We start from the raw sequence: 20,568 nt of genomic DNA, 5'->3' as shown, positions 1-20,568 counted from the left end.
GTAAAAAGTAAATTATATGCATAATGATAGATGTTATGTAATGTACATATGTATAAAATCTATTGTTATTTGTATAACTTACTTATGCAATAAGTCTACCCTTTGCAACCTGATGCATGAAACTGGAGAAATGCCTCATTGTTTCCCATCCCCCTTGGTTTTTATGTTGCATGGCACCTCCTATAAGGATCAAGGTGGCCTCTTTTGAATCAGAAGGCATGATTATCAGAGTCACTGAAGATGCTTCATGTAATAAAATTTGGTCTAGCTAAGGAGCAATGAGGAGCATGTGTGAGAAGCTTGGGTGGGGCATCAGGTGTGAAAAGTGTTTGGGAAAGGAGGAGCTAGTTGGGGTTGCTTGAGAGAGAAATAGGTTGTATTTACTGGCAAGGAGAAAGACTGGAAGGAAATCAAGAAGCAGGTAGCCCTGGTCAGGAGCATAGGATGGGTTTTGATCATAGACACTTGTATAGAGGGAGTGAGGAAGAATTGAGATGTGAGGAGGTTAAAGCGTAGGAGATCACAGTAACCAAGATGATAATATGGCATAGTGTTTTGGGAATGAGCTGGAAGTGGTGGCAGAATGCCAAGAATTGCTAGGATACCCTGAAGGTACCAAGATTGCAGCATCTTAACGTAACTGTGAAACAGTGGAGTTTACAGGCAGCACTGAGGGACAGAGTCGAAGAGAGAATGGAAGCTTCTTATTGCTGCAAGTGCATCAGCAGTGACACACCAGACTTCTGCACCAAGCTGGCTGCTGGCATGGAGCCTGGAGGAAAGATCAGCCAGGCAGGGTTTTTCTGAAAGTTATGCAAGGACATAAACCCGTAGAGTTGTAACACCTTGACAGTTCTTAGTGCTACACGAGCTAGTCGGTAGGTTTTAACTGTGTCTCTTTTTTAATGACTTGTACTGTGATTCATTCCCAGTATGATCCCAACCCCTTCTGTTGTCTCGAGAGAAAGCCAGTTGCAGACTGCCAGATTCTGCAGCTTTATGGATCTGTATCAGTGGCTGTGTATATTACACAAGCTAAGCCTGGTTAATCCATTTCCCAGCCGATTAGTTGGACAATGCACCCATCTGAGTGAATCAAAACATGGTCTTAATACAATTAACAGTGGTTGGCATCCCACCATGGAAATAGCCACTAAACATGCAACTCTAATAACAATGGCAGGGTAATGAAATCCCATCCATCTTGTAGTTTCTGGCTGCCACTTACTCCCTGGAGCTCAGTGTCACTGGAAAGTCCTTCACTCTAAGTGGAGGAATGAATCCCAGTTTACTAGCCCTGGGTGCCGGGATGTTTCACACCATGGCTCCAGCTACTCAAGCCAGGTGCTGGTTAGCTTTTATTTTGACGTTTTTCTCCCTCTGCCAGTTTTCCTCTCCCAAGAGCTTCGCATGCAACAGGCCTGCGTCACCTGAGTTGCTATATGGAATCCTTTAACTATCATTAATATTAGGTGCTTGGGAGGTACTCCAGCTCACTCCATCTATGACTGTCAGGGCTCAAAAGCTAAGTAGCCAGAGCTGGTGACTATTGGGAAGGCAGAGCTCTGAGGAGCAGTCAGATGCTGATGGAAGCTATATTCCTGGTTCTTCAGATGCTTGCATTCTCTGGCATGGTATTGGACGGGTGAGGGCACCAGACTGGGAAGAGGTCATGTGCAACAGAGATCTGATGTCGTGACCCTTGAGGTGACTTAAAATCTCACAACACTTTCAGCAGCCCAGTAGCCCTTCTCTTGTCCCTTGTGTGCTAGGCAAGCTGTAGGGTGATTAATTACATTCTCCCTCTGAAAATCAACCCACTGTTTCAATTGGTGACAGTGTCGTTCACTTCCCTTTCTGCTGAGTGCTACTTAATAATTTTATTTTATTTAAATGCACTCAAAGTACCACCTATCTGAGCCCAGCGCATCCAAAAAACCCACTTGAAAACACAACCAAGAGTAAATAACTTTAACAGAAACACAAGCTCGCTCAACCAGGCTGCCAATACAACAGCCCATACAATCATCAAAAGGAATGTGATTTCCTAATCAGCATATGCCCACATCAAATAGGACTGCTGAAAAGAATAAAACCCTCCCTTGGCAGCAGTCTCCCGAAGCCCCCAACCCTGCTGTTTCAAGAAAGTTTTGGCAGACTGGATTCTCTGCATGGCAAGCTGAACTTGATGAAGCCCTGATGTTGTTAAACCAAATAGGAAGCTAGGTCTCACGTCCCTTCATGCCTTTCTTGGTTATCCATCTTTTAAAAACCAGTTTAATTACAACTGTTATGATCTCGCTTGTGGAACCGTGGTCCAAATTTGGACTTTACCAAACTAACCTCATAAATCCCTAGCTTTATTTCTGCTATTAAACAGCTGCTGCCTTGGGCTTGAGAGGTAGATGTTTGAAAGGATTACCGTGTAGGTTTGCTGTTGCTGATGTGACTGTGGGATGTTTTAGCATCCTGGTGATCAACCTCTGCCCTGTGGGCCAGAGCCATCCAGCCCATGGGGCTTCCCACGGGTCTGGAAATTTTGCAACAGGGGAATAGTTGCAGTGTTAATTGCTTTCAGAGCAGCAGCAGTTAATGCTACTACCATTTCCCTGTCACCAAATTTCAGGACCTTTGGGGTGCCCCCTGGTCTGTATGACACAGCCCCAGGCACCAGATTGCACCAGCACGGAATCACTCCGTGGCCAGACTCCATGTCACTCCAGACGTGGTACATGGGGTCGGGTCAGCACATGGGGTGACACCGGGGTTTGGCCAGTGTGCAGGGTTGAGTTGTTGCATCGAGTTGCACTGTGGCCGGATCTGGTGCATTGGGTCATACCAGAGTGCCAGATTGTGCTTGTGGACTCGCCCTACTCTCCAGCTCCATACTAAATCAGGCCCGTGGTCTGACCCTGTGCATGGGATCCATCCCATAGACTAGCCCAGTACAACTCATCCAGCCCATGGGGCCGGGGAAGTTGATCATTATTGTTTTAGCATGTAAGCCAGGGCCATATATAAAATATATAAAGTTCTTGTAATCCACCAGAGGTCAGTATTGTACTATTTGTATCACCCAGAGGAAACAGTCTCATCCTGGAATGGCTTTGAATCACACTAACTTTCCTTGAAAAGAAGTCCGTAGCATAGACCTTGCTTTGCAGTTATGCACTGGAGGAAAGCACAATATATTGACCATCTCTTATAGTCATCCAGGAGTCATCTCTTATAGACCCCACTGTCCTGGCTTCTGTCTTGTTTGTGGCCTGCCACAAAAAAATTACAACTCAGGCTGTGAGAGCCACTACACACATCAGCTGCTGCATTTGCTTATTCAGGTACTGTGCTACCCACAGTTCCTTGTTTTCTGGTATCTTGAGCATGAAAGGTGCTGCTTAAGTTCCAATTCAGTTTTATTGCTGTAAAAGTACATTATTTAAAATGGCAGCAATGATTCACAGTAAGAGCCAAGCCATCAGGCAGCTTATTGCAGAACCTCCAGAGATTTACAGCAGAACTTCCCCTGAAGCTCTGTCCTGGTAATTCTCCATATATACCTGGACTTTATTGCATTTAATCACCATAATTCCATGTCTCTGTCCATTGTCTTATCCATACTGTCTTGGTGTAGTCAATCCTCTGCTAAGCTATAGTGGCTGCAGAAGGGTCATGGAAGACTGCAGAGGAAACAAAACACTCGGGGAGAACTAGGACATGCAAATTGAAGCAGAAGGCCATGGCTCTGTCAAGTAATCCAGGGGTGAGCAAAATACAGCTTGCAGGCTGGATCTGGCCTTCCAGCGATTCGATCTGGCCCACGGGTAGGTGGCCGCCAGCTAATTAGATCTGGCCCATGGGTGGCTAGCTTCCCCAGCCTCCGCATAGTGCTGGCCAGCACTGCTTCAGCATGGAGCATCAGCTGTGGGTGCTGCTGGTAGGTTCAGGAGCTGTCGCTCTTCCAGCGCAGTGGAAGCTCCTGTCCAGGGCCCCAATTCAGAACCTGCCAATGGCATCAACTATGGAACCCAGGCAGGAGCTGCTGCTGTGTGGGGCGGGTGGCAGTGTCAGCTGTGACATGGGCAGCAGGTTCTGCATCGGGGCTCTGGTGTAGCAGAAAGCCCCCTTTTCCTCTTGCCTGCATTTGCTCTCCCCTCTTTGGATATGTTTCTCTTTTTCTACCTTTTCTTCCTTCCTCTCTCTTTCACTTTAAGATAAGGAATTGTGTTTTAAAATTTGTGTGTGTGCATTTTGTATCTCCCCTTGTAGTTTGGTATTTTTATCTATTTGTGTGCCATGGCATTTGTAGCTTATATTTTATACTCCTCACCTTTCAACTTTCAACTAAATGTGCTTAGTTTCATAAGTAAGTTATACATTGTAACAATGTTAACAAGGGCAGGAATCAAACTGCCCTTCCCTGTATCAGGCTGGCCCCTGAAAGAGGGAGTGAATCAGTGATTGAAGGTGTAACAAGGTAGCACACAGCAATTAACACCTGGGAAGCTGCAGATCAGCCAACAATAGAAGACAATGTAACAACCTGGAAATCCCTAAAGGTCAGTGATCAAGGGCTAGAAGCCCTGGCCTGAGTTAATCAACTCCGGGGACCAATTTTTGGGCTGAGTATCTCCAGATCAACCGCTCCCAGAGCCCTATTCTAAATTCATCAATGGACTCCCAAACCTGCACGTACATGCGGACGACCCCTGGGACTGACAGATGCCATCCAGTAGCCACCGAGGGGGGGAGAAGTCCGACGAGGGTCAATGACCTCTGGATAGGGCAAACCTGAAAACTGGGGAGTCACCAAAGTCTGCCAAGGACAGATAAAAGGCAGTGAAAAGTGACCCTCAGGGGCACCCTCTTGATCTCCAACTCGACCAGACCTGTCCAGCCAGAAGGACCAGCCGGCGACCCCCTTCTGGAAGATAACACCACGCTGAAAGAAGCCTCGACTGGCCATCGACAGCAGACTCCAGCGCTTGTAGGATAGGTATACCTGACTCTGTAGCTTGCTACTGTGTGTGTGTGTGCATGTGTGTGTGTGCATGCGTGCGTGCGTGTGGGGACCAGCCCCAAGGTTTATGATTTAACTCATTACAGTGTTTCAATCCGCCTAATAAACTAGAATTTTAAGGAGCCCGAGTTGGACATTTGTAGCCAACACTGGAACCTGCTGGCTGTGCCCACAGCTGATTCTGCTGCCCACCAGGCATGGCAGCAGCTCCTTCCTGGGTCCACAGTTGACGCTGCCAGCAGGTTCTGGGTTGGAGCTCCCGGCAGGAGCTTCCACGACACCAGGAGGATGGCAGTGTCAGCTGTGGATGTCGCTGGCAAGTTCTGCATCCTAACTCCTGAACCTACCAGCAGCGTCCACATCTGCCAATGCTACCCATCCACCGCAACGAACCACAGCTCTGACGGGTTCTGGAAGGAGTGGGAAGGTGACAGAGAGAGAGAAGAAAAGAGAGAGAGATCAGAAAGACAGAGAGGAGAGGAGAGATCAGAGAGACAGAGTAGAAGAGAGAGAGAGAGACAGGGAGAAGAGAGATGGACATGGCACTTGACAGGTCCCCAAAACTCATTAAGTGGCTCTCCAGCTGAAATAATTGCCCACCCCTGTAATAATACCACCCTTCCACATGTGTGTTCTGTGTAACTGCTACTTAAAAATAAAAGGGAGAGCACCTTGTTTCAAGGTTAAACTTCCCCTGGCTGGCTTTATATTTTATGTTAAGTTGTCTAGGTGCTGTCAGGTTATCCTAGAGATGCTGAATGGGATCCATTCTGATATTGATCGGTGTGTATGGGTCTTCTTGATGTTGCTGCAGCTGTGAATGTCTCCCAGTGGGCTTGGTTTGAGTGGCTTCTAGACACTGAAATCTGACCACTTTCTTGTAGTGGGCAGCCTGCTTCTATTGTCTTTAATAAGGTCTGAGCTTATCTGTAGCTGCTTCACTGGTGTGTTTCATAGCTTTGCCTTTAGAAGTTAAAGGCATCTCAGCAGCTACTGGTGGGAAGAATGCCCTCCTACTGCATGAGCTTAAAGCATAACTTGTCTACAAACTTGTCCCATTAAATCATGCCAGAGAGATGTAACTAGCAGGTCCTGCACCTTGGCTAGCAAGGGTGCTGGCAGGGGTTGGGCGATTGCAGCAGTGGCAGCAGCTGCCATTCTTGTGCCCCCTCTACATGGGGCTGGGCTGGTGCTCTGGTTTCCCACCCCTCGTTCCACCACTGAATCAGACTGTTGCTGGGAAGGGTCTTGGCTTCTCTAAGTCAAGGCTGCAGCAGGAGTAGGAACCTAGCTCCTCCTCAAGACACACTCCCACAAGTGCAGGCATTATAAATATTCACTGCACACTCCCTCCCCTTTCCCTTTGGACTCCAGGTGGTGGGACTAAGTGGAAGGAAAATCTAAGCCTGTGTGACTCAGTGCCAGCTCGTGCTGCCCAGTTTGATTTCAGGCCAGTCAGTGCACCTGGGAATCCTGAAAATCATCTGAGCAGATCCCTGAGAAGGCTGACGGCAAAGATCAGTCTGTGAACAGACTGAAGCAGATAGGCTCAGCTGTATGCGTCTCTTCAGCCGGCCTTCACTGACAGCCTCTGTGTCAGATAGGGAAGAGAAATAATACAAGCAAAAAGAAACTGCAGAAGGGAAGAGGATTTGCTTTCTAAAGAGTAACTGATTTGTTTTCTGGCCTGTGGTTCAAGCAGAGCATGGGTGGATGATGATTAATTGGGGCATGGGTGGCATTGGTAAAGAAAGGGGTGAATTAGAAAGCAGCACTTGGTTAGTCCAGGGGAAAGGGCTGTCAAGTAAGGGCTAGTTCACTGGATTTCCTCTGCAGGGAGCCTTTTATTAACACAATCTTATCATTTGAAGAACCAACAGAAGAGCCAATCCCAAATGAGGGATGAACAATGTCTGTTGTAGATGGTCACAAAATAACACCCTCTGCTCTGCTTCCATTTTGCCCTGTGTTCTTTGGGAGAATTAGAGAGGCTGTCCCATTCACTGGGTTTTCACATTCAACACAGAGCAGGAAAATCTCCATGGAGCTGCTCCATAGCCTTCTTAGTTCAGAGAAATCTGGCTGGTCATCCTATTGCCAGATGGACAAGCTGTCTGCAGCTTGAGCTTCCCTTCCCCTCAGGGTACAGCCTGACTGCTGCTTCTCTCTCTTTTGTAAGCAGCTTGTAGCTCTTCCACAGCTATAAGAGAGATTCTCCTTTTACCACTTCCCTTTTCTCCTCTTTATTCCTCCTGGGTATTTTTCCCAACTGGAGGGTCCCCCACCCCAGGCTGAAATTGCTGGTAGCTGTTGTGGGGTGATGTAGGGCAAGCCCTGTCTGCAGGCCATACCACACTGACACTGATCTGCCTGGCCTGATGTGGGGCTTGTCTGCCCCATCTCAGTTATCAGTGACTATTTGGTGGCCTTTAGTGGAATGATGTGGCGGTCTCTTCCCACACAGCACCCTCTCCAAATTGGCTTCTTTTTCAGCTGTCAAAGAAGTGAAGCTGAGGACGGAGTAGGATGTGGGACTAATCTGCTTTGCCACTGTTGGCAGTGGCTGCTGTAGGCAAACACAAAGATACCCTGGCAAAGTGGCAGAGGTAGCTGGCACTGCTGTCTTCCTCCTCTGCTTTCTTGCCTACCTCACCGAGGATTCTGATTTTCACAGCTGTCCATACAGTACCTTTCGCCTGCATGCAATTCGGAAAGCCTGCTCCTGGTAGCATATGCCAAAGCAACAAATATCAATGACTCCCACATACCAACTGTTCTCTTATGTGGGGAACACTTCTCTTTTTGAAGCTGGTTTTGCTTTTCTTCTGGAGAGACCTGATGTTCTTCTTGTTACTAGGAGCAATCTCTAACCTGGGGGAAAAGGCAGAATAAAACAAACCACTTTTTGTCCCTCTTCCGTGAGTCCTTTTGAGAGCCCTCTTTGCTGTTAGCTTCCCTTAGCTCAAGAGTTTTAAAGGCTAGTACCATAGACTGGATTGCCATGTGGGCATGGTGTGTGACAAAGGATAGCATGTCATGCAGCTGCCAACACCTCGGGACCTGATCTCTAACCATTGCAGCAATGGCAAAACTCCCTGTGACTGCAGTGAGCTTTGGGTCAGGCTCTAAATGACAGTCGTCAAGTGAATGATACTTGGCCAAGAACAGGGCCCTCCTTGTTTTATATGGACTTCATCTTTACTTATTTAGTGAAAACCTGCCTTTAATGTATCATCCCCTCCTGTAATTAACTTGCAGTAATAAACTAGAAGAATTAGCAGCAGGATTATGTGGGCTGAGAATAAATTTGGGTCTGAATTAAACTAATCTGAGGGATATGGAGAAATAAACTGCTTGGAGAAATAACAGAAAAATCCTCTTTCAAAATGAAAAAAATACAGTTGCAGTGAAATCCATATATTACTTTTCCCGTTTGCTTTGTTGCTAGCAACACTGGAGGTAATTAAAATGGAAACAGATATAAGCATCTAATTTTATTTTTCATTCTTTGTGCCGTTTGCCTGGCTTCCCCCACCTCCCGCCACCTGCCATTTCACATATTGTATAATGAAACTAGTCTGATCTGTTTTGCTTGTAGCCAGCATAAATTTTCTACTTTTCATGCAGTAGTACAATGCTTTTGTCTCTGGATTCATGGCCAAGAACCAGGAGAGGAAATGATTAAAATTGGGGGAGGGGGAGGTTCAATCCCCTCCTCTCCCATTCTCACTGAATTTTTAATATTATCAAATCATTTTTTTCCCTTTTAAAAAATGTTTGGGCCTACATTAAATAAAACATTCTCTTAAATGTCATTTATTATGGCTGAGTTGTAATACACCATAGCTGTGATCAAAAACTGGCTCAGATTCTCATAATCCAGGATAACAGCGGGTGAACAGGAAAATGTATGTAACCTATTGTATATGGAAAAAAGATAAGTTTCAGTGTTCCTGATCTATGCTCTTCACTCCTCAGGCTACTAAGCTATTTGCCTCACTCACTAGAAATGCTGTTCTCATTGTCAAACTGATTTAGGCCAGCTTCTGAGAACATCTTCTATGTGTAGCCATGTATTTTTTTCTGTCTTCTGCAAATGTATGGCATGGGGCTGAGTTCTCAGTGATCCTCTTCTTGCTTCCACAGGGCCTTTAAAGTTCTACAATGAATTGCTGGATATCTCTCAGCAGGAAGCGGTGTCCTTTTCCCTGGCACAGAAAGAACTTGCCATTATTCACGGACCACCCGGCACTGGCAAAACCACCACGGTGGTAGAAATAATACTCCAAGCTGTGCAGCAAGGCCTGAAGGTAAGTGATGGGTGCAGGTGCCAGAGTGGCTATGGGCATGCTTGTTCTGCTGACTCATCAAGCACATTGTGAAGTTTCTTATCGCTGCTGAAATTAACTCCGTCCTGCTGCATTCCAGTGCAGCTTCTGGGCTGGCCTGTATACCATTGCTGGTTGCCACTAGTGAGGCAATTTGGTGCCATGCAGAAATGGGGGTGAGCAGTGACAGCAGCAGTGGTAGTGTGGTAGAGGAGTGCCACAGTATGCATTCACTCACAAGCTGCTGGCCACAATAACCCCTCCCACCACAGCATGGGGTACAGGGGAGACCATGAGCCTGAAAAGGGGACTGTGGCTACACCCCCTCTGGTGATGTGTTGAGGGTGGGAGGATCACTAAGTGAGGGGTGGGATCAGTGACCTCTGGTGGCAGCTGGGTCACGAGGGGTGACCTGTCATTGCTAAAAGGTTTCTGACCCTTGGATTAGGGTGTCTAGACTCTACAGTGATGAGAATTCTAGCAACACATAGATTTTTGTTCTTCCCATTACAGTAGTCCCTAGAGACTCCAGTTGAAATCATTAGCTATACAGTAGCTATAAGTTTTGCCATGCTTGGAGCTGTGTGCATACATTTTCTAGGAAAGATTCTGCTTTAACGAACTCCAGTCAGCACAGTATTTGAAAGCCTCCATAACCACTAAGAGTTTATTCTCTGGCTCCTACATGAGACAGGGAAGTATTGTTTTCCATCTCTTACTTGTGAAGAACAACGGCACAAAGAGATTTATTGACTTACGGCCCTGTCACCTGGGAAGTTTGTGGTCGAGTTGGGTGATAAACCTAAAACTTTTGACGCCTCATCCACACCTTTACTACAGACTCATCCTTCCTTTCCATGGGGGGATGTTTTGGTTTCCTGGGTCGAGTAAAATGTGAGGCTCTTTTGATGTTTTCTCCATAAAGCTTGCCTGCTGTGAGATTTATGGAATTAATCCATATGGAATGGAGATTTGTTCTTGACAAAAATGCAGCCCCTCTGGGAGTCAGTAAGTCAGCTCTGTCCTTTCTCTTGGCAACATGTAGTCACAGGCATCGTGCCCAGAGGTTAGTGGGATGTCATACTGAGCAGGAGCTAGTAATCTTTGGAGAGCCCAAGCTTTGAGATTGAGAAGAGGCTTTGGCTCCCAGAACCAATCAGTCCTCAAGGCTGAAAGTACATTTAAAAGTTACTCTTTGTGGTGTGCAAGTATGTAGGGAGTGTGCCTCTCCAGTGCCCCTCCGCAAGTGTTCTTTCCGTTTTTCAATGGGAACCATAGAGATTTGTTGTGGAACAGAAACATTGTACATTGTGCTGTGCCAGATGTTCAGGGGCCTCTTTCCTGGAGAGACAATCATGGTGCAAAAGATTGCGCTGCTGCAGCAAACCTATCAGGGGAGCTGATGTCTCAGTTTGCGCTGAGGTGGCTCCTGCTTCCGGGAGTTCCCAAGGACAGCTGAGTGTGGAGCACAGTGCTGATTGACTGTCCAGCTGCAGACTCGCACTCGCACTCTCTCTCTCTCACGCATGCATGCACGCACGCGCGCGCGCAGGAAATCTACAGTGTGGTCAGTCCATTTACTCCTCAGATCTTTTCTCCAAGCCCAGAATGGATCATGACAATCCTTCTGGCCCGCCCCATTCCAGCAGAGATGGAACTGCTGTATGGTGTTATCCTCCAGGATAAGAAGTCATGGTTTACCATCACCTCTATGGACTGGTTTTGGGGGCAGGGTGCAGTGCATTCTGGAATAACAGAGGACTGTGCCATGTCCTATCATGTTCTAACTGTCCAGATGTTAAAATCGTTTAATGTTTCATTTAATGTCTGGGATGTCATGGGCTATGTATGAGTTTCACACAACATATGTGAAACATAAGTGGGCCCTGGGACACTTACCCTTTTTGTGCAGTGGGAATGTCCCTGATTTCCATAAGCAGTTGAACTCAACTACAAATAACAGCTCTCCCTGTCACTGTTGCCATAATGTTTGCCTTGCAGATGTCTAAATCAAAACAAAATAAAGTGTGGACAAGGCCTAAATTGAAATAGAGATGTTGGTGGTTAGTGATTATTTAAAACCTTGCCTTTTGTGTCATGGCAGCAGGCATCTTTCCAGCGATGTTTTGAAGCTGCAGAAATTTAAATGGTGGCTTTTCCTCTCACTTGTATTCATCAGTCTTCTCGTCCCCTCCTCCATGCTCCGGTGAGACTATCTGTGCTTTACATGTTCTTAATCAAAGGCTTTGCAGTCCTTTTGAAAGTAATTATAGCATTTTGTTTGATCTTCCAGGTCCTGTGCTGTGCCCCATCAAATGTGGCAGTAGATAATCTAGTGGAGAGACTTGCCGCTTACAAGGTGAGGATCCTGCGTCTGGGTCACCCAGCTCGTCTCCTGGAGTCCATCCAGCATCATTCCCTGGATGCGGTTTTGGCCCGTGGAGATAACGCCCAGATCGTGGCTGACATCAGGAAGGATATTGACCAGGCATTTGTATGTATCTCATTCTGCTCGCAACATGCTTTCTCTATAATCTGAGCACTTTCTCAATAATACTTGTATTGCCAAACAGTGCTCTGCATTTGTATTAACATGTCAGGCACTTTATACCTCAATAATAACTTCTTTTCTATTTCCAGCTCACTTGAGATCATAGGAAAGTAGGGCTGGAAAGGACCTAACAAGGTCATCTAGTCCAGCCCCTGCTCAAAGCATGATCATGCTGGATTAAACCATCCCAGTCAAGTGTTTATCTCACCTGGTCTTGAAAATTTCCAGGGATGGAGATTCCACAGCTTCTCTAGGTAGCCTGTTCTAATTTTAACCACTCTTATAGTCACAAAGTCTGATCTAAACTTCCTCTGTTGCAGTTTGAGGCCAGTGCTCCTAGACCTGTCCCCTACAGCAACAGAGAGAAATCTATTTTCATCCTCTTTATAATTGCCCTTCAGGTATTTGAAGAGAGAGATTTGAAGGTAGGCAGCTCCAGTGTGCAATTAAGCATCACACTCACCTGTCTTTTTAAAGAGCAACTGGGAGAAAAAACAGGCCTTAGATTTATTGCAAATTAATTATAGTGCAAATAGCTTAAAATGATACTTGGATTAATTGCATGAGCATGGTTTCAAGCCTGTAAGGATCCCACATCCCTGAAAGTGAGATAGGGTGATGAGTTTGGACCTATGCTGAAGGTCATTTAAACAATGTATATAACACAGATTCTTAAGCCTGGGGTTTACCTTTGCTTGCCTGGTAGGGATTGTTGTAAGGCCCACTAAAGGTTAAATATAATACACTTTAGAAAACTGTCTGCGTAATCAATTTATTCTTGTTCAAAAAGAACACTGTAGCTGTCCTTTCCAAAAGGGCCCAGAAGCGGGGGTAAGAACAGCGGACCTTGGGCTAGGGGGCCCAGCTAGAGAAAAGGGGTGGAAGCTGAAAAGGCCAAGGCCCTGGGAAATGATTGGAGGCCTGACATTGTACTGGGGGCAAGCTGCCCCATTACAGTGATTAACCAGTAATACCTGCAAAACCTGGGCATGGCTGTGGGGGCAGAAGGAAGCCACAAAATTAGCCCTTAATGTAAGTAGGGCCTGAGAGAACAAGAACTAAGAGTGAGCGAGCACCCTAGGTTCCTCAGCCTCCCCTCATTACTTTTAACACCAAGGTGTGGCAGGAGAGGAAGCAGGGTGAGACCCTAGGGCCAGGTACAGATGGTCAAAAACCTGAGGCTGAGTCAATTCAGTCTTTGCAGGTTAGTTTAAGCTGCACAGATTACATTCAAACAGAAGTAAACAGACACTTTGATTCAGGAAATGCAGCCACGTGTCTGCAGTGCCTCAGGCCAGAAGCTGGGGGCGCTAGAGCACGGCTTTCTGGCTGTGTGGTCACTTCCTCTTCCCTGCTGCCCTTGTGGTCTCTGGGATTTTCAGTCCATAATTACAGCAGCAGGACTCTGCAGTGTTGCTCATTACTTCCTCTTCCTGCTTCCAGGTGCCTCTTGGATTTGTAGTCCACAGTTGTAGCCAGCAGTAAGTTTAAGCAGGGAAAGGCATGTTTAACCCCACACCCCAGGCCCAGACCCCAGCTGGGGTTTGCCTGGGGGGAGGCAGTCCCTCCCCTGTAGACTGGGCTGCATCCCCCATCAGCCAACCCTCACTGCTCCAGCTAGGGAGCAGAGGGGCAGGACCAGCCCTGCTCTCTGGAGCAGACAACACAGCCCAGCCCAGGGCTGGAAAGCATGCTGGGGGATTCTGATTTAACTTGAGCCAGGAAGAGGTTTGGGACAGAAGTTCCACAAACTGGTTTGACATATATCAGTTAAGTCTGATACTGCATTCAACCAGGTTTATCTTATACCAGTTTCAGCCATTTTTTTAACTGGCTTATGTGCACTGAGCTTCTGTTCTGTTATAGGTTTAAACTAGGGCTGTGCAAAGCTTTGGGTGGTGATTCGATTCGAAGGAGATTTGGCCCAATTCGGTGGCCAAATCTATAAATCAAATCTGGGGACCAGTTAAATGGTCCGAATTGATTCAAAGCTCTTCGAATCTTCAGAAAACATGTGGAGAGCTTCGATGATTCAGACAGTCCCCGGTGGTTGCAGCAGGGAGCTGCAGCCAGACTCAGAGCTGGTAAGCAGGGGTGGGGGAGGAGGAGCTGGAGGGGGAAGGGGACCATGGGTGCCCCCTGCCAACCCCCATCTCCTGCCTGCTCCCCCAGCCCCCACTCTGGCCCCTGCCCACTCCCCCAGCCCCCCACCCCCCATGGCTGCCCTGCCTGCCCCAGCTCCTGGTGCTTTAAAAATAAGCCCCACTCACCAGGTGATGCCAGGCAGGGGGGGTGATCCCCATTGCCCCACGCTGCGTGGGGGGCTCTGCACAAGCCCCCTGCCCCTCGCTCCCCCAGCCCCTGCCCCCATGGCTGCCCTGCCTGCCCCAGCTCCAGCCCTTTAAGAAAAAAAAACAATGAGAAAAACCCTGGGACTCAGCTCCTGCAGCAGTCTTGGGCCTTTGAGGGGCTTGTGCAGAGCCCCCCATGTGGCGCAGGGCAGTGGGGATTGCCCCCCACCGGCAGGAAAGGTGAGTGTGGGGTTTTTTCTGGGGTTTTGTTTTGTTTTTTTCTTAAAGGGCCATAACTGGGGTGGCCAGGGCAGCCATGGGGGGCTGGGACAGTGGGGGTGGGGGCTCCTCCCCCCCAAGCCCAGCAGCACCTGGTAAGTTGGGGCTCTTTTTTTTTTCCAAGTGCCAGGAGCTGAGGGAAGGGCAGCCATTGCTGGGCTGGGAGAGTGGGTGGGGGGTGGGCCTGGGTAATTTGGAGATTGCTGCCAGATCTCCGAATCAGATTCGGCTGAATCAATTCGGGACAGTGATTCCAATCACCAAATCAAATCACTGTCCCCTGAATGGGCCGAATCCAAATCTGAAGTGAATACTAGCCGCTTCGTACAGGCCTAGTTTAAACCAATTTCTGATCACTTAAACCAGTTTATGCATAACTTCTGTCCCTAGCCTGAGAGGCAGGAGAGGGGAATTGGGCAGGATCAAGGCAGCCACTAGGGGACATCACAGCAGCCCTCAGCCACTAAACCTGTCACACCTTCCATTCTGCACATTATCAGTGGTCTTCCTGGACCACAGTGGTGTCTTGGTTTAACCATTTGCCAGATAATTAATTAAAAAATGTGGCCCACGTAACACTGTTTTCTAATGGTCCTATAGTATTCAGGATACTTTATAAAAGGAAGACGATCTCGTTTAAGCTATATATGGCCCAGCTGGGTTAATTGTTCATGCCCAAGTCAGTGTTTCAAATACAGCCCCAGGCTAGAATTGATGGACAGATATAAGTCCACACTTTGAATAATCTGTACATTTGTGTTCCCCCACCTCCAAAAGGATATAACAGAAATAGAAAAACTACAGAGATGGGCAACAAGGATGGCTAGGGCTATGGAAGCGCTTTCATATGTTGGGAGATTAAGTAGGTGAGGACTTTTTGGCTTACAGAAAAAACAGTTGAGGGGGGTATGATAGATATCTATAAAATCATATGTGGCTTGGATAAAGTAGAGCCTTATTGTTTTCTGTCTCTCACAATACTAGAACTAGGGGTCATAAAACAAAGTTAGTAGGAAGCAGGCTTAAAACAAAAAGGAGTTCTTTTTCACACAGCCCATGTTTAACTTGCAGAACTCATTGTGACAGACTGTTGGGAAGGCTGACAATTGAACTGGGTTCAAAAGGGATTGGATAAATTAATGGAAGATTTTCCCATCATTGTGTATTGCACATGATATTAGGGCTCCAGTTTCCAAATACTGGAAGCTTCAGGGAAAGAAGGGCAGACCTGCATAAGTAGTCTCCCCCACAACATCTGTTCTAGGCCACTGCAAAATACAGGATGCTGGGTTAGTTGGACCTATGGTCTGATCCACTATGGCATTCCTGTTTTCTTGTTTGGTTTACACTGGTGAAGTGGCATTGCTTGGTTGTAGGCTCTGCAAAAGGACTCCACAGTTTTGATACAGTTTCTGTAAGCCAGGTGGCCACAGTGGCTCCATTCACTGCCTTACTGGTAGACAAGCTGCAAGGCCACTAGCTGAGTAGGAATGGAGGATACTGCATATGCCCTGAGGCAAAGTCATTACATGAGCTAGAGTGGCTCTTTACTGTTAGCACTGGTCTGGTGCTGGTCATGGTTGATGCACATTGTGGGAGGACATTGCAGGGAAATATTACTGCCTGTGCATTCCTGGCTCTGCAGGGAGACGTTGCAGTCCACCTTCCCTTTCCCATCTTCCCCAACACTTCCCTCCCTCTCCCAGGCTGTCGATCTGGCACCTTTCTCTAGTCCTACCTTTTACAGTGGGAAAAGAGCAAAATGTTCAAATGATTAAATAACTTCATCATTTGATATCTGATTGCCTTGAAATTTCCCATCTCCAGCCCCTGGGAGAAAAACTGAAGGGAGCTATTGAAAATGGTAACTATTTTTTAAATGAGTTTTAACACCATTAAATTAGTTTGACATTTTGAATTAGGATGTGAAGGTTCAGTAGATGTTATTGCATTTTTCCTTTCCTTCCTGACAGCAGCCTTGCACAGGGTGCCTTCACCATGGCAATAACGCACCATGATATTTGCCTCAGCTGAAGTATCTTCCTCTCCGAGCACACACAACACATCTTGTTACATCTGCCTGCAAATACTTTGCTGTGTGCTATGATGGATCCTTCCCTAAAGTCTTTCCTCTTTTTACCCTACATCTGTGGAATAAAAGGCCTACTCAACAACCTTTTTCTAGAACTGTTACTCCCCCCTGCTCCCGGCTTCTGATAAAATACTGACTTTTGCCAGGAATCTCTTGGTGTTAACAAGCTGTCTTCGCTCCAGTCAGAAACATCTTCAGACATTGTAAGGCTGCAGACATTGCAATGCTTTTTTTGGTGCAGGCTGGATGTGATTTACAAATCCATAAACCTTCATCTGGAGCCATTGCTAAGGCAGCAGCTTACTTAAGTTCTTTAGTCGAGGCTATGCATCATCCTGCATTCCTGCTGCTGTCTTGAAACTTATTTACAGTACAAGCATCTGGGAGCTATAAAGGAGTCTTTCTTGGTGGGCAGGTTTCCTGGGAGTCTTAAGGTTTCTGCAGGTTGACCTCAGAAGGAGGACTGAGCTCCACGGTTAATAAGTATCCTCAGCCAGGGAACAGTCTCATAAAATGAATGGTTTGCTTAGTATCTGCATTGACAAGGACTTGGGGTGTTTTCACATCTAATAAGCTTTTTTATGATGTCTTAAGCCATTTCATGTCTTTCCAATTTGCAAGTTATTTGCTGCTTTGCTTGGGGGTGAGTTGAATAAATGGGGAGATAGTGACTGATGTGTACTTTGGGTCTTGTGATTCCCCATAACAGGGTGGAAAATTGAGAGAAAAACAGGGATTCATGGGTACTTGGGTTTCCCTTCTGCTTCCTCCTGAAAAGGGGACCTCAAGCAACTGATGGCCTGTGTTCCAAAATGACTGCTATGGGGAGGTATTTAAAAAGATATATACATGCTCAAATTCTGAAATATGGACTCAAAAGGCTCAGTACACCCTGTGGTTTTATTGACTGGGTCACACACCTATGAAATCCTCCAGATTTATGTTCTCCTCTTCCTTCACCTAGTGGATTTATGCTGCCACCTTTCATTTACTTTAAAAAAACTCAAGTTCTTTCTCTTCAGGGCCCATCTTTGTGCATGTGTTTGAAAGTGTTTGGCAAAATGGGGTGTTGGTTTGGCTGAGGCTTTTGCATGCTACCGCAGTGTAAATTTATAAGCAGTGGCATGATGTTATGAAGCTTTCACGGTGTACTTTAACATTCATATAGGCACTAAGGTAGCTTCCTAGCCCCTACTCGTATACCATAGCAGGAAGCTTGGAAATACTGAATAAGGTCAAACGTGTATTGGCTGAAAATGAACAAGGTACCATATTGAGGCAGTCTCCTGTTCCCTCCCTCAGACCATCTTTACTTCAGCGTCCTTCCACCCATCCTTCATGTTCTCATCCTTCCAATAATAATAATAGTAGCACTATAGGCCCTAGAGGGCCTTGGCTGTCTCCACTATCTTCCTCCATTCCTGGCTGTTGTGTACCTTCATCCTCCAATCGTCCATATTTAATTTCTGTAGGTCTGACACTACATCACCTAGTCATCTTCATCTTGGTCTTCTAGGTCAGTGTTTTTCAACCAGTGGGACTTGAAGGTTGTGTAGGTGGGACTTCAAGTCATTGCCTGATTGAAAAAATCAAAGTTGTTTGCACTTCAGATAGATGAATCAACAGCTATCTCAAATAGTGCAATTTTGAGGGGATTTGTTTTCATCATGGTGGGACCAGGGTTTTTTGACAAAACGGTTCATGGGACATAAGGTGCAAAAGGCACTGTTCTAGGTGCCCTTCTTCCCTCCAGTACCCTGAGGAGCACTTTCTTTGGTGTCCAGATCGCTTCCATTGTTTCAAAGTGTCCCAGCTGCTATAGCAGTTGTTCTCTGATTTCCTATGTCAGGGTTAAGTTTCTGTATAATTGATAAAACTCGTTACTGCTTCCTATGAGCCATTCTTGTGTTATGTGATCATACTATCTATGCACCTAAGATTTTCCATAAGATCTACTTTTCAAAATGAGTAGTTGTATCTCATTTACTTGTGAGAGCACCTAGGTTTGACTGCCCTAGGTTATATACATGGCTTGATTATAGCTTTACAGACTTGCCTCATCCTTCCTCCCTTATTTTTTCTGTCCTCTGCCTCGTCCTTTTCACCAACTCTTTTCTTTCTTTGCTGCTTCTCCTTTCCTTTGCATCTCCCAAGATCCCCTCTCTCCAGAATAATTATGGAATTAACACCATATTTGAAAATCACTGCTGTGTTCACTCTATACATTCTCTGCCCTGTCTATCTAGACTGTAACCTTTCTGGGATGAGGACTGTATTACTCTACAGTGCTTATTATCATGGGGCCCTGATTGTGGTAATGCAATAATAATGATTTCTTATGGGTCCCCTTAGGTACATGGATTTTATGTGCAGGATTTAAAGACAAGGATAATGGTAAAGAGAATTCAGACTTCCTGCATGCTCACTCCGTGCCCCAGAGGGTTCCTTAGGGCTGTGCTGCCAGGCTTTTGATGTTGCCTTTGCTCTGTGGTGCTCTCTTGACTGCTGTCTGTGCTGAGATCCACTTGGCTCTTTGCATCCTAAGGACATTAGCAGAAATCTAGGTGCAATAATACTAGATAGTTTATTAGCTGTTTTAGTTTAACCAGATCCCTTTGCAGAGCAAATGGTCAAGCACAATGTACTGGAACCTGAAACTTTCTTAAATCCTCTCTGCTTCCTGAAGTTCTGTGAGGAAGGGAATTTGGCATCGCTAGTTACAGCCAGGTTTGCTCTCCATCCACTTGCTCACTTCCATACCAAACTTCTTACTGCAGCAGTATGGGTGAATGGCATTTTTGTAGTCTTTCCAGGCTTTTCTTCTAATAAGTTTTAGCCTCCAGGGAGATAAACCATTTCCAAAGTTGTTTTCCATTTGGGAGAGCATAATTGCTGAGGAAGAGGTTGGTGCCTTTCCAAGATGAGTTACAATGGCAGGTGGCTTCATCAGTCTATTGCAACCACCAAAGTTTAGCTGTGGATATTCTGGGAACCAATGAGCTTTTTTTTTTTCAAACTTATAACTAAACCCCCCCCCCCCCAACCCTTGATTGTTCTGTTCAAAGGGATTGCTCTGAATCATTTGCACATGCTCATATTCAATTATTAAAAAGTGTAGAGCTGTTGCCTAGGGTGGAGAAGTAGAATCATTTAGCATTTTTATTTAAAAGGTTCTTCTAGCTTTACTGTCTGCCCTGAGCAAGAAGCAGCTCATGGCCTCAGCACTCCAAAAGCTGAGCGAGGAACAAATTGCTTTTTGGAGCCTTTCAGCTCTTCTTCAGTTTTCCTCTTACTTTGGCAAAGAAGTAAGGCCTCGGCTGTCCATTTGGCCTTGTTCAGATTGCTCCCTCCGTGTCTGCCAAGCCAACTACATCAGCTAGTGATTGGAGAGGAGGGAGGGGAAAGAATGAGATCAAGCTTAGTGTTGTTTCGTGTCCTTTTCTGTCTCCCCTCTACAGTCATTTCCTTCCTGGAGGAGCACGGGGCAAAGGGGCACGGGAGGTATGAGGGTTTTACCTGCTCTTTATCATCTGTGTCCCCAATTAAGGGCTGTGATAGTAGCATCTGCCGACCTGTGAGTTTAATCATCAGCTGGTTAAAGCTGAAAAAGGCTGACTGGTATTGAGAAGTGCTTGACTAACCTCTGCAAGGGATCATTATGCAGAAGAATGCATTTGGACTGTTTGATCAGCAGTCAAGCCTTGATTTTTCTGTGTCGGTTTTGATTGTATGAGTTTATCAGTCTAAGGTCTCTTTTCAAAAACCATAGAGCCACATTCTGTATGGGAAGCTACGTTGCATTAGGGAAAAATGCCTTTCAGGACACAAAAGTGTGCTAGCTGGAACAGATCAAGATTGGGCCATGGATCATGTTGTCATAAAGTTCTAGATTCTGTACTGCAGGCCTTACTCGCATAATAGTCAAGAGAGTAAAACATTTACATTTGGTTCCCAGAGCAGTCTTATTTTTAATGGAGTGCTATTGAGTAGAATCTGCCAAACTGCACTTA

General features: G+C 46.2%; 1 protein-coding gene across 2 annotated transcripts in view; it reads left to right on the top strand.

Moving 5' to 3' along the window:
• The window catches only part of IGHMBP2 (immunoglobulin mu DNA binding protein 2), a 106,780-nt gene that overhangs the window by 17,590 nt on the left and 68,622 nt on the right, over positions 1–20,568 (top strand). For both annotated transcript variants that reach the window (XM_006275055.4, XM_019485214.2), the window contains exons 5-6: positions 9,164–9,327; positions 11,639–11,839. In XM_006275055.4, coding sequence (XP_006275117.3) covers positions 9,164–9,327; positions 11,639–11,839 — 365 coding nt within the window. The remainder of the gene's footprint in view (positions 1–9,163; positions 9,328–11,638; positions 11,840–20,568) is intronic.

The sequence above is a fragment of the Alligator mississippiensis genome, chromosome 2, assembly GCF_030867095.1.
Source record: "Alligator mississippiensis isolate rAllMis1 chromosome 2, rAllMis1, whole genome shotgun sequence".
NCBI classification, from domain to species: Eukaryota; Metazoa; Chordata; order Crocodylia; family Alligatoridae; genus Alligator; species Alligator mississippiensis.
Note: the sequence above shows the minus strand (reverse complement) of the source record. Positions and strands in the feature narration are given on the sequence as shown.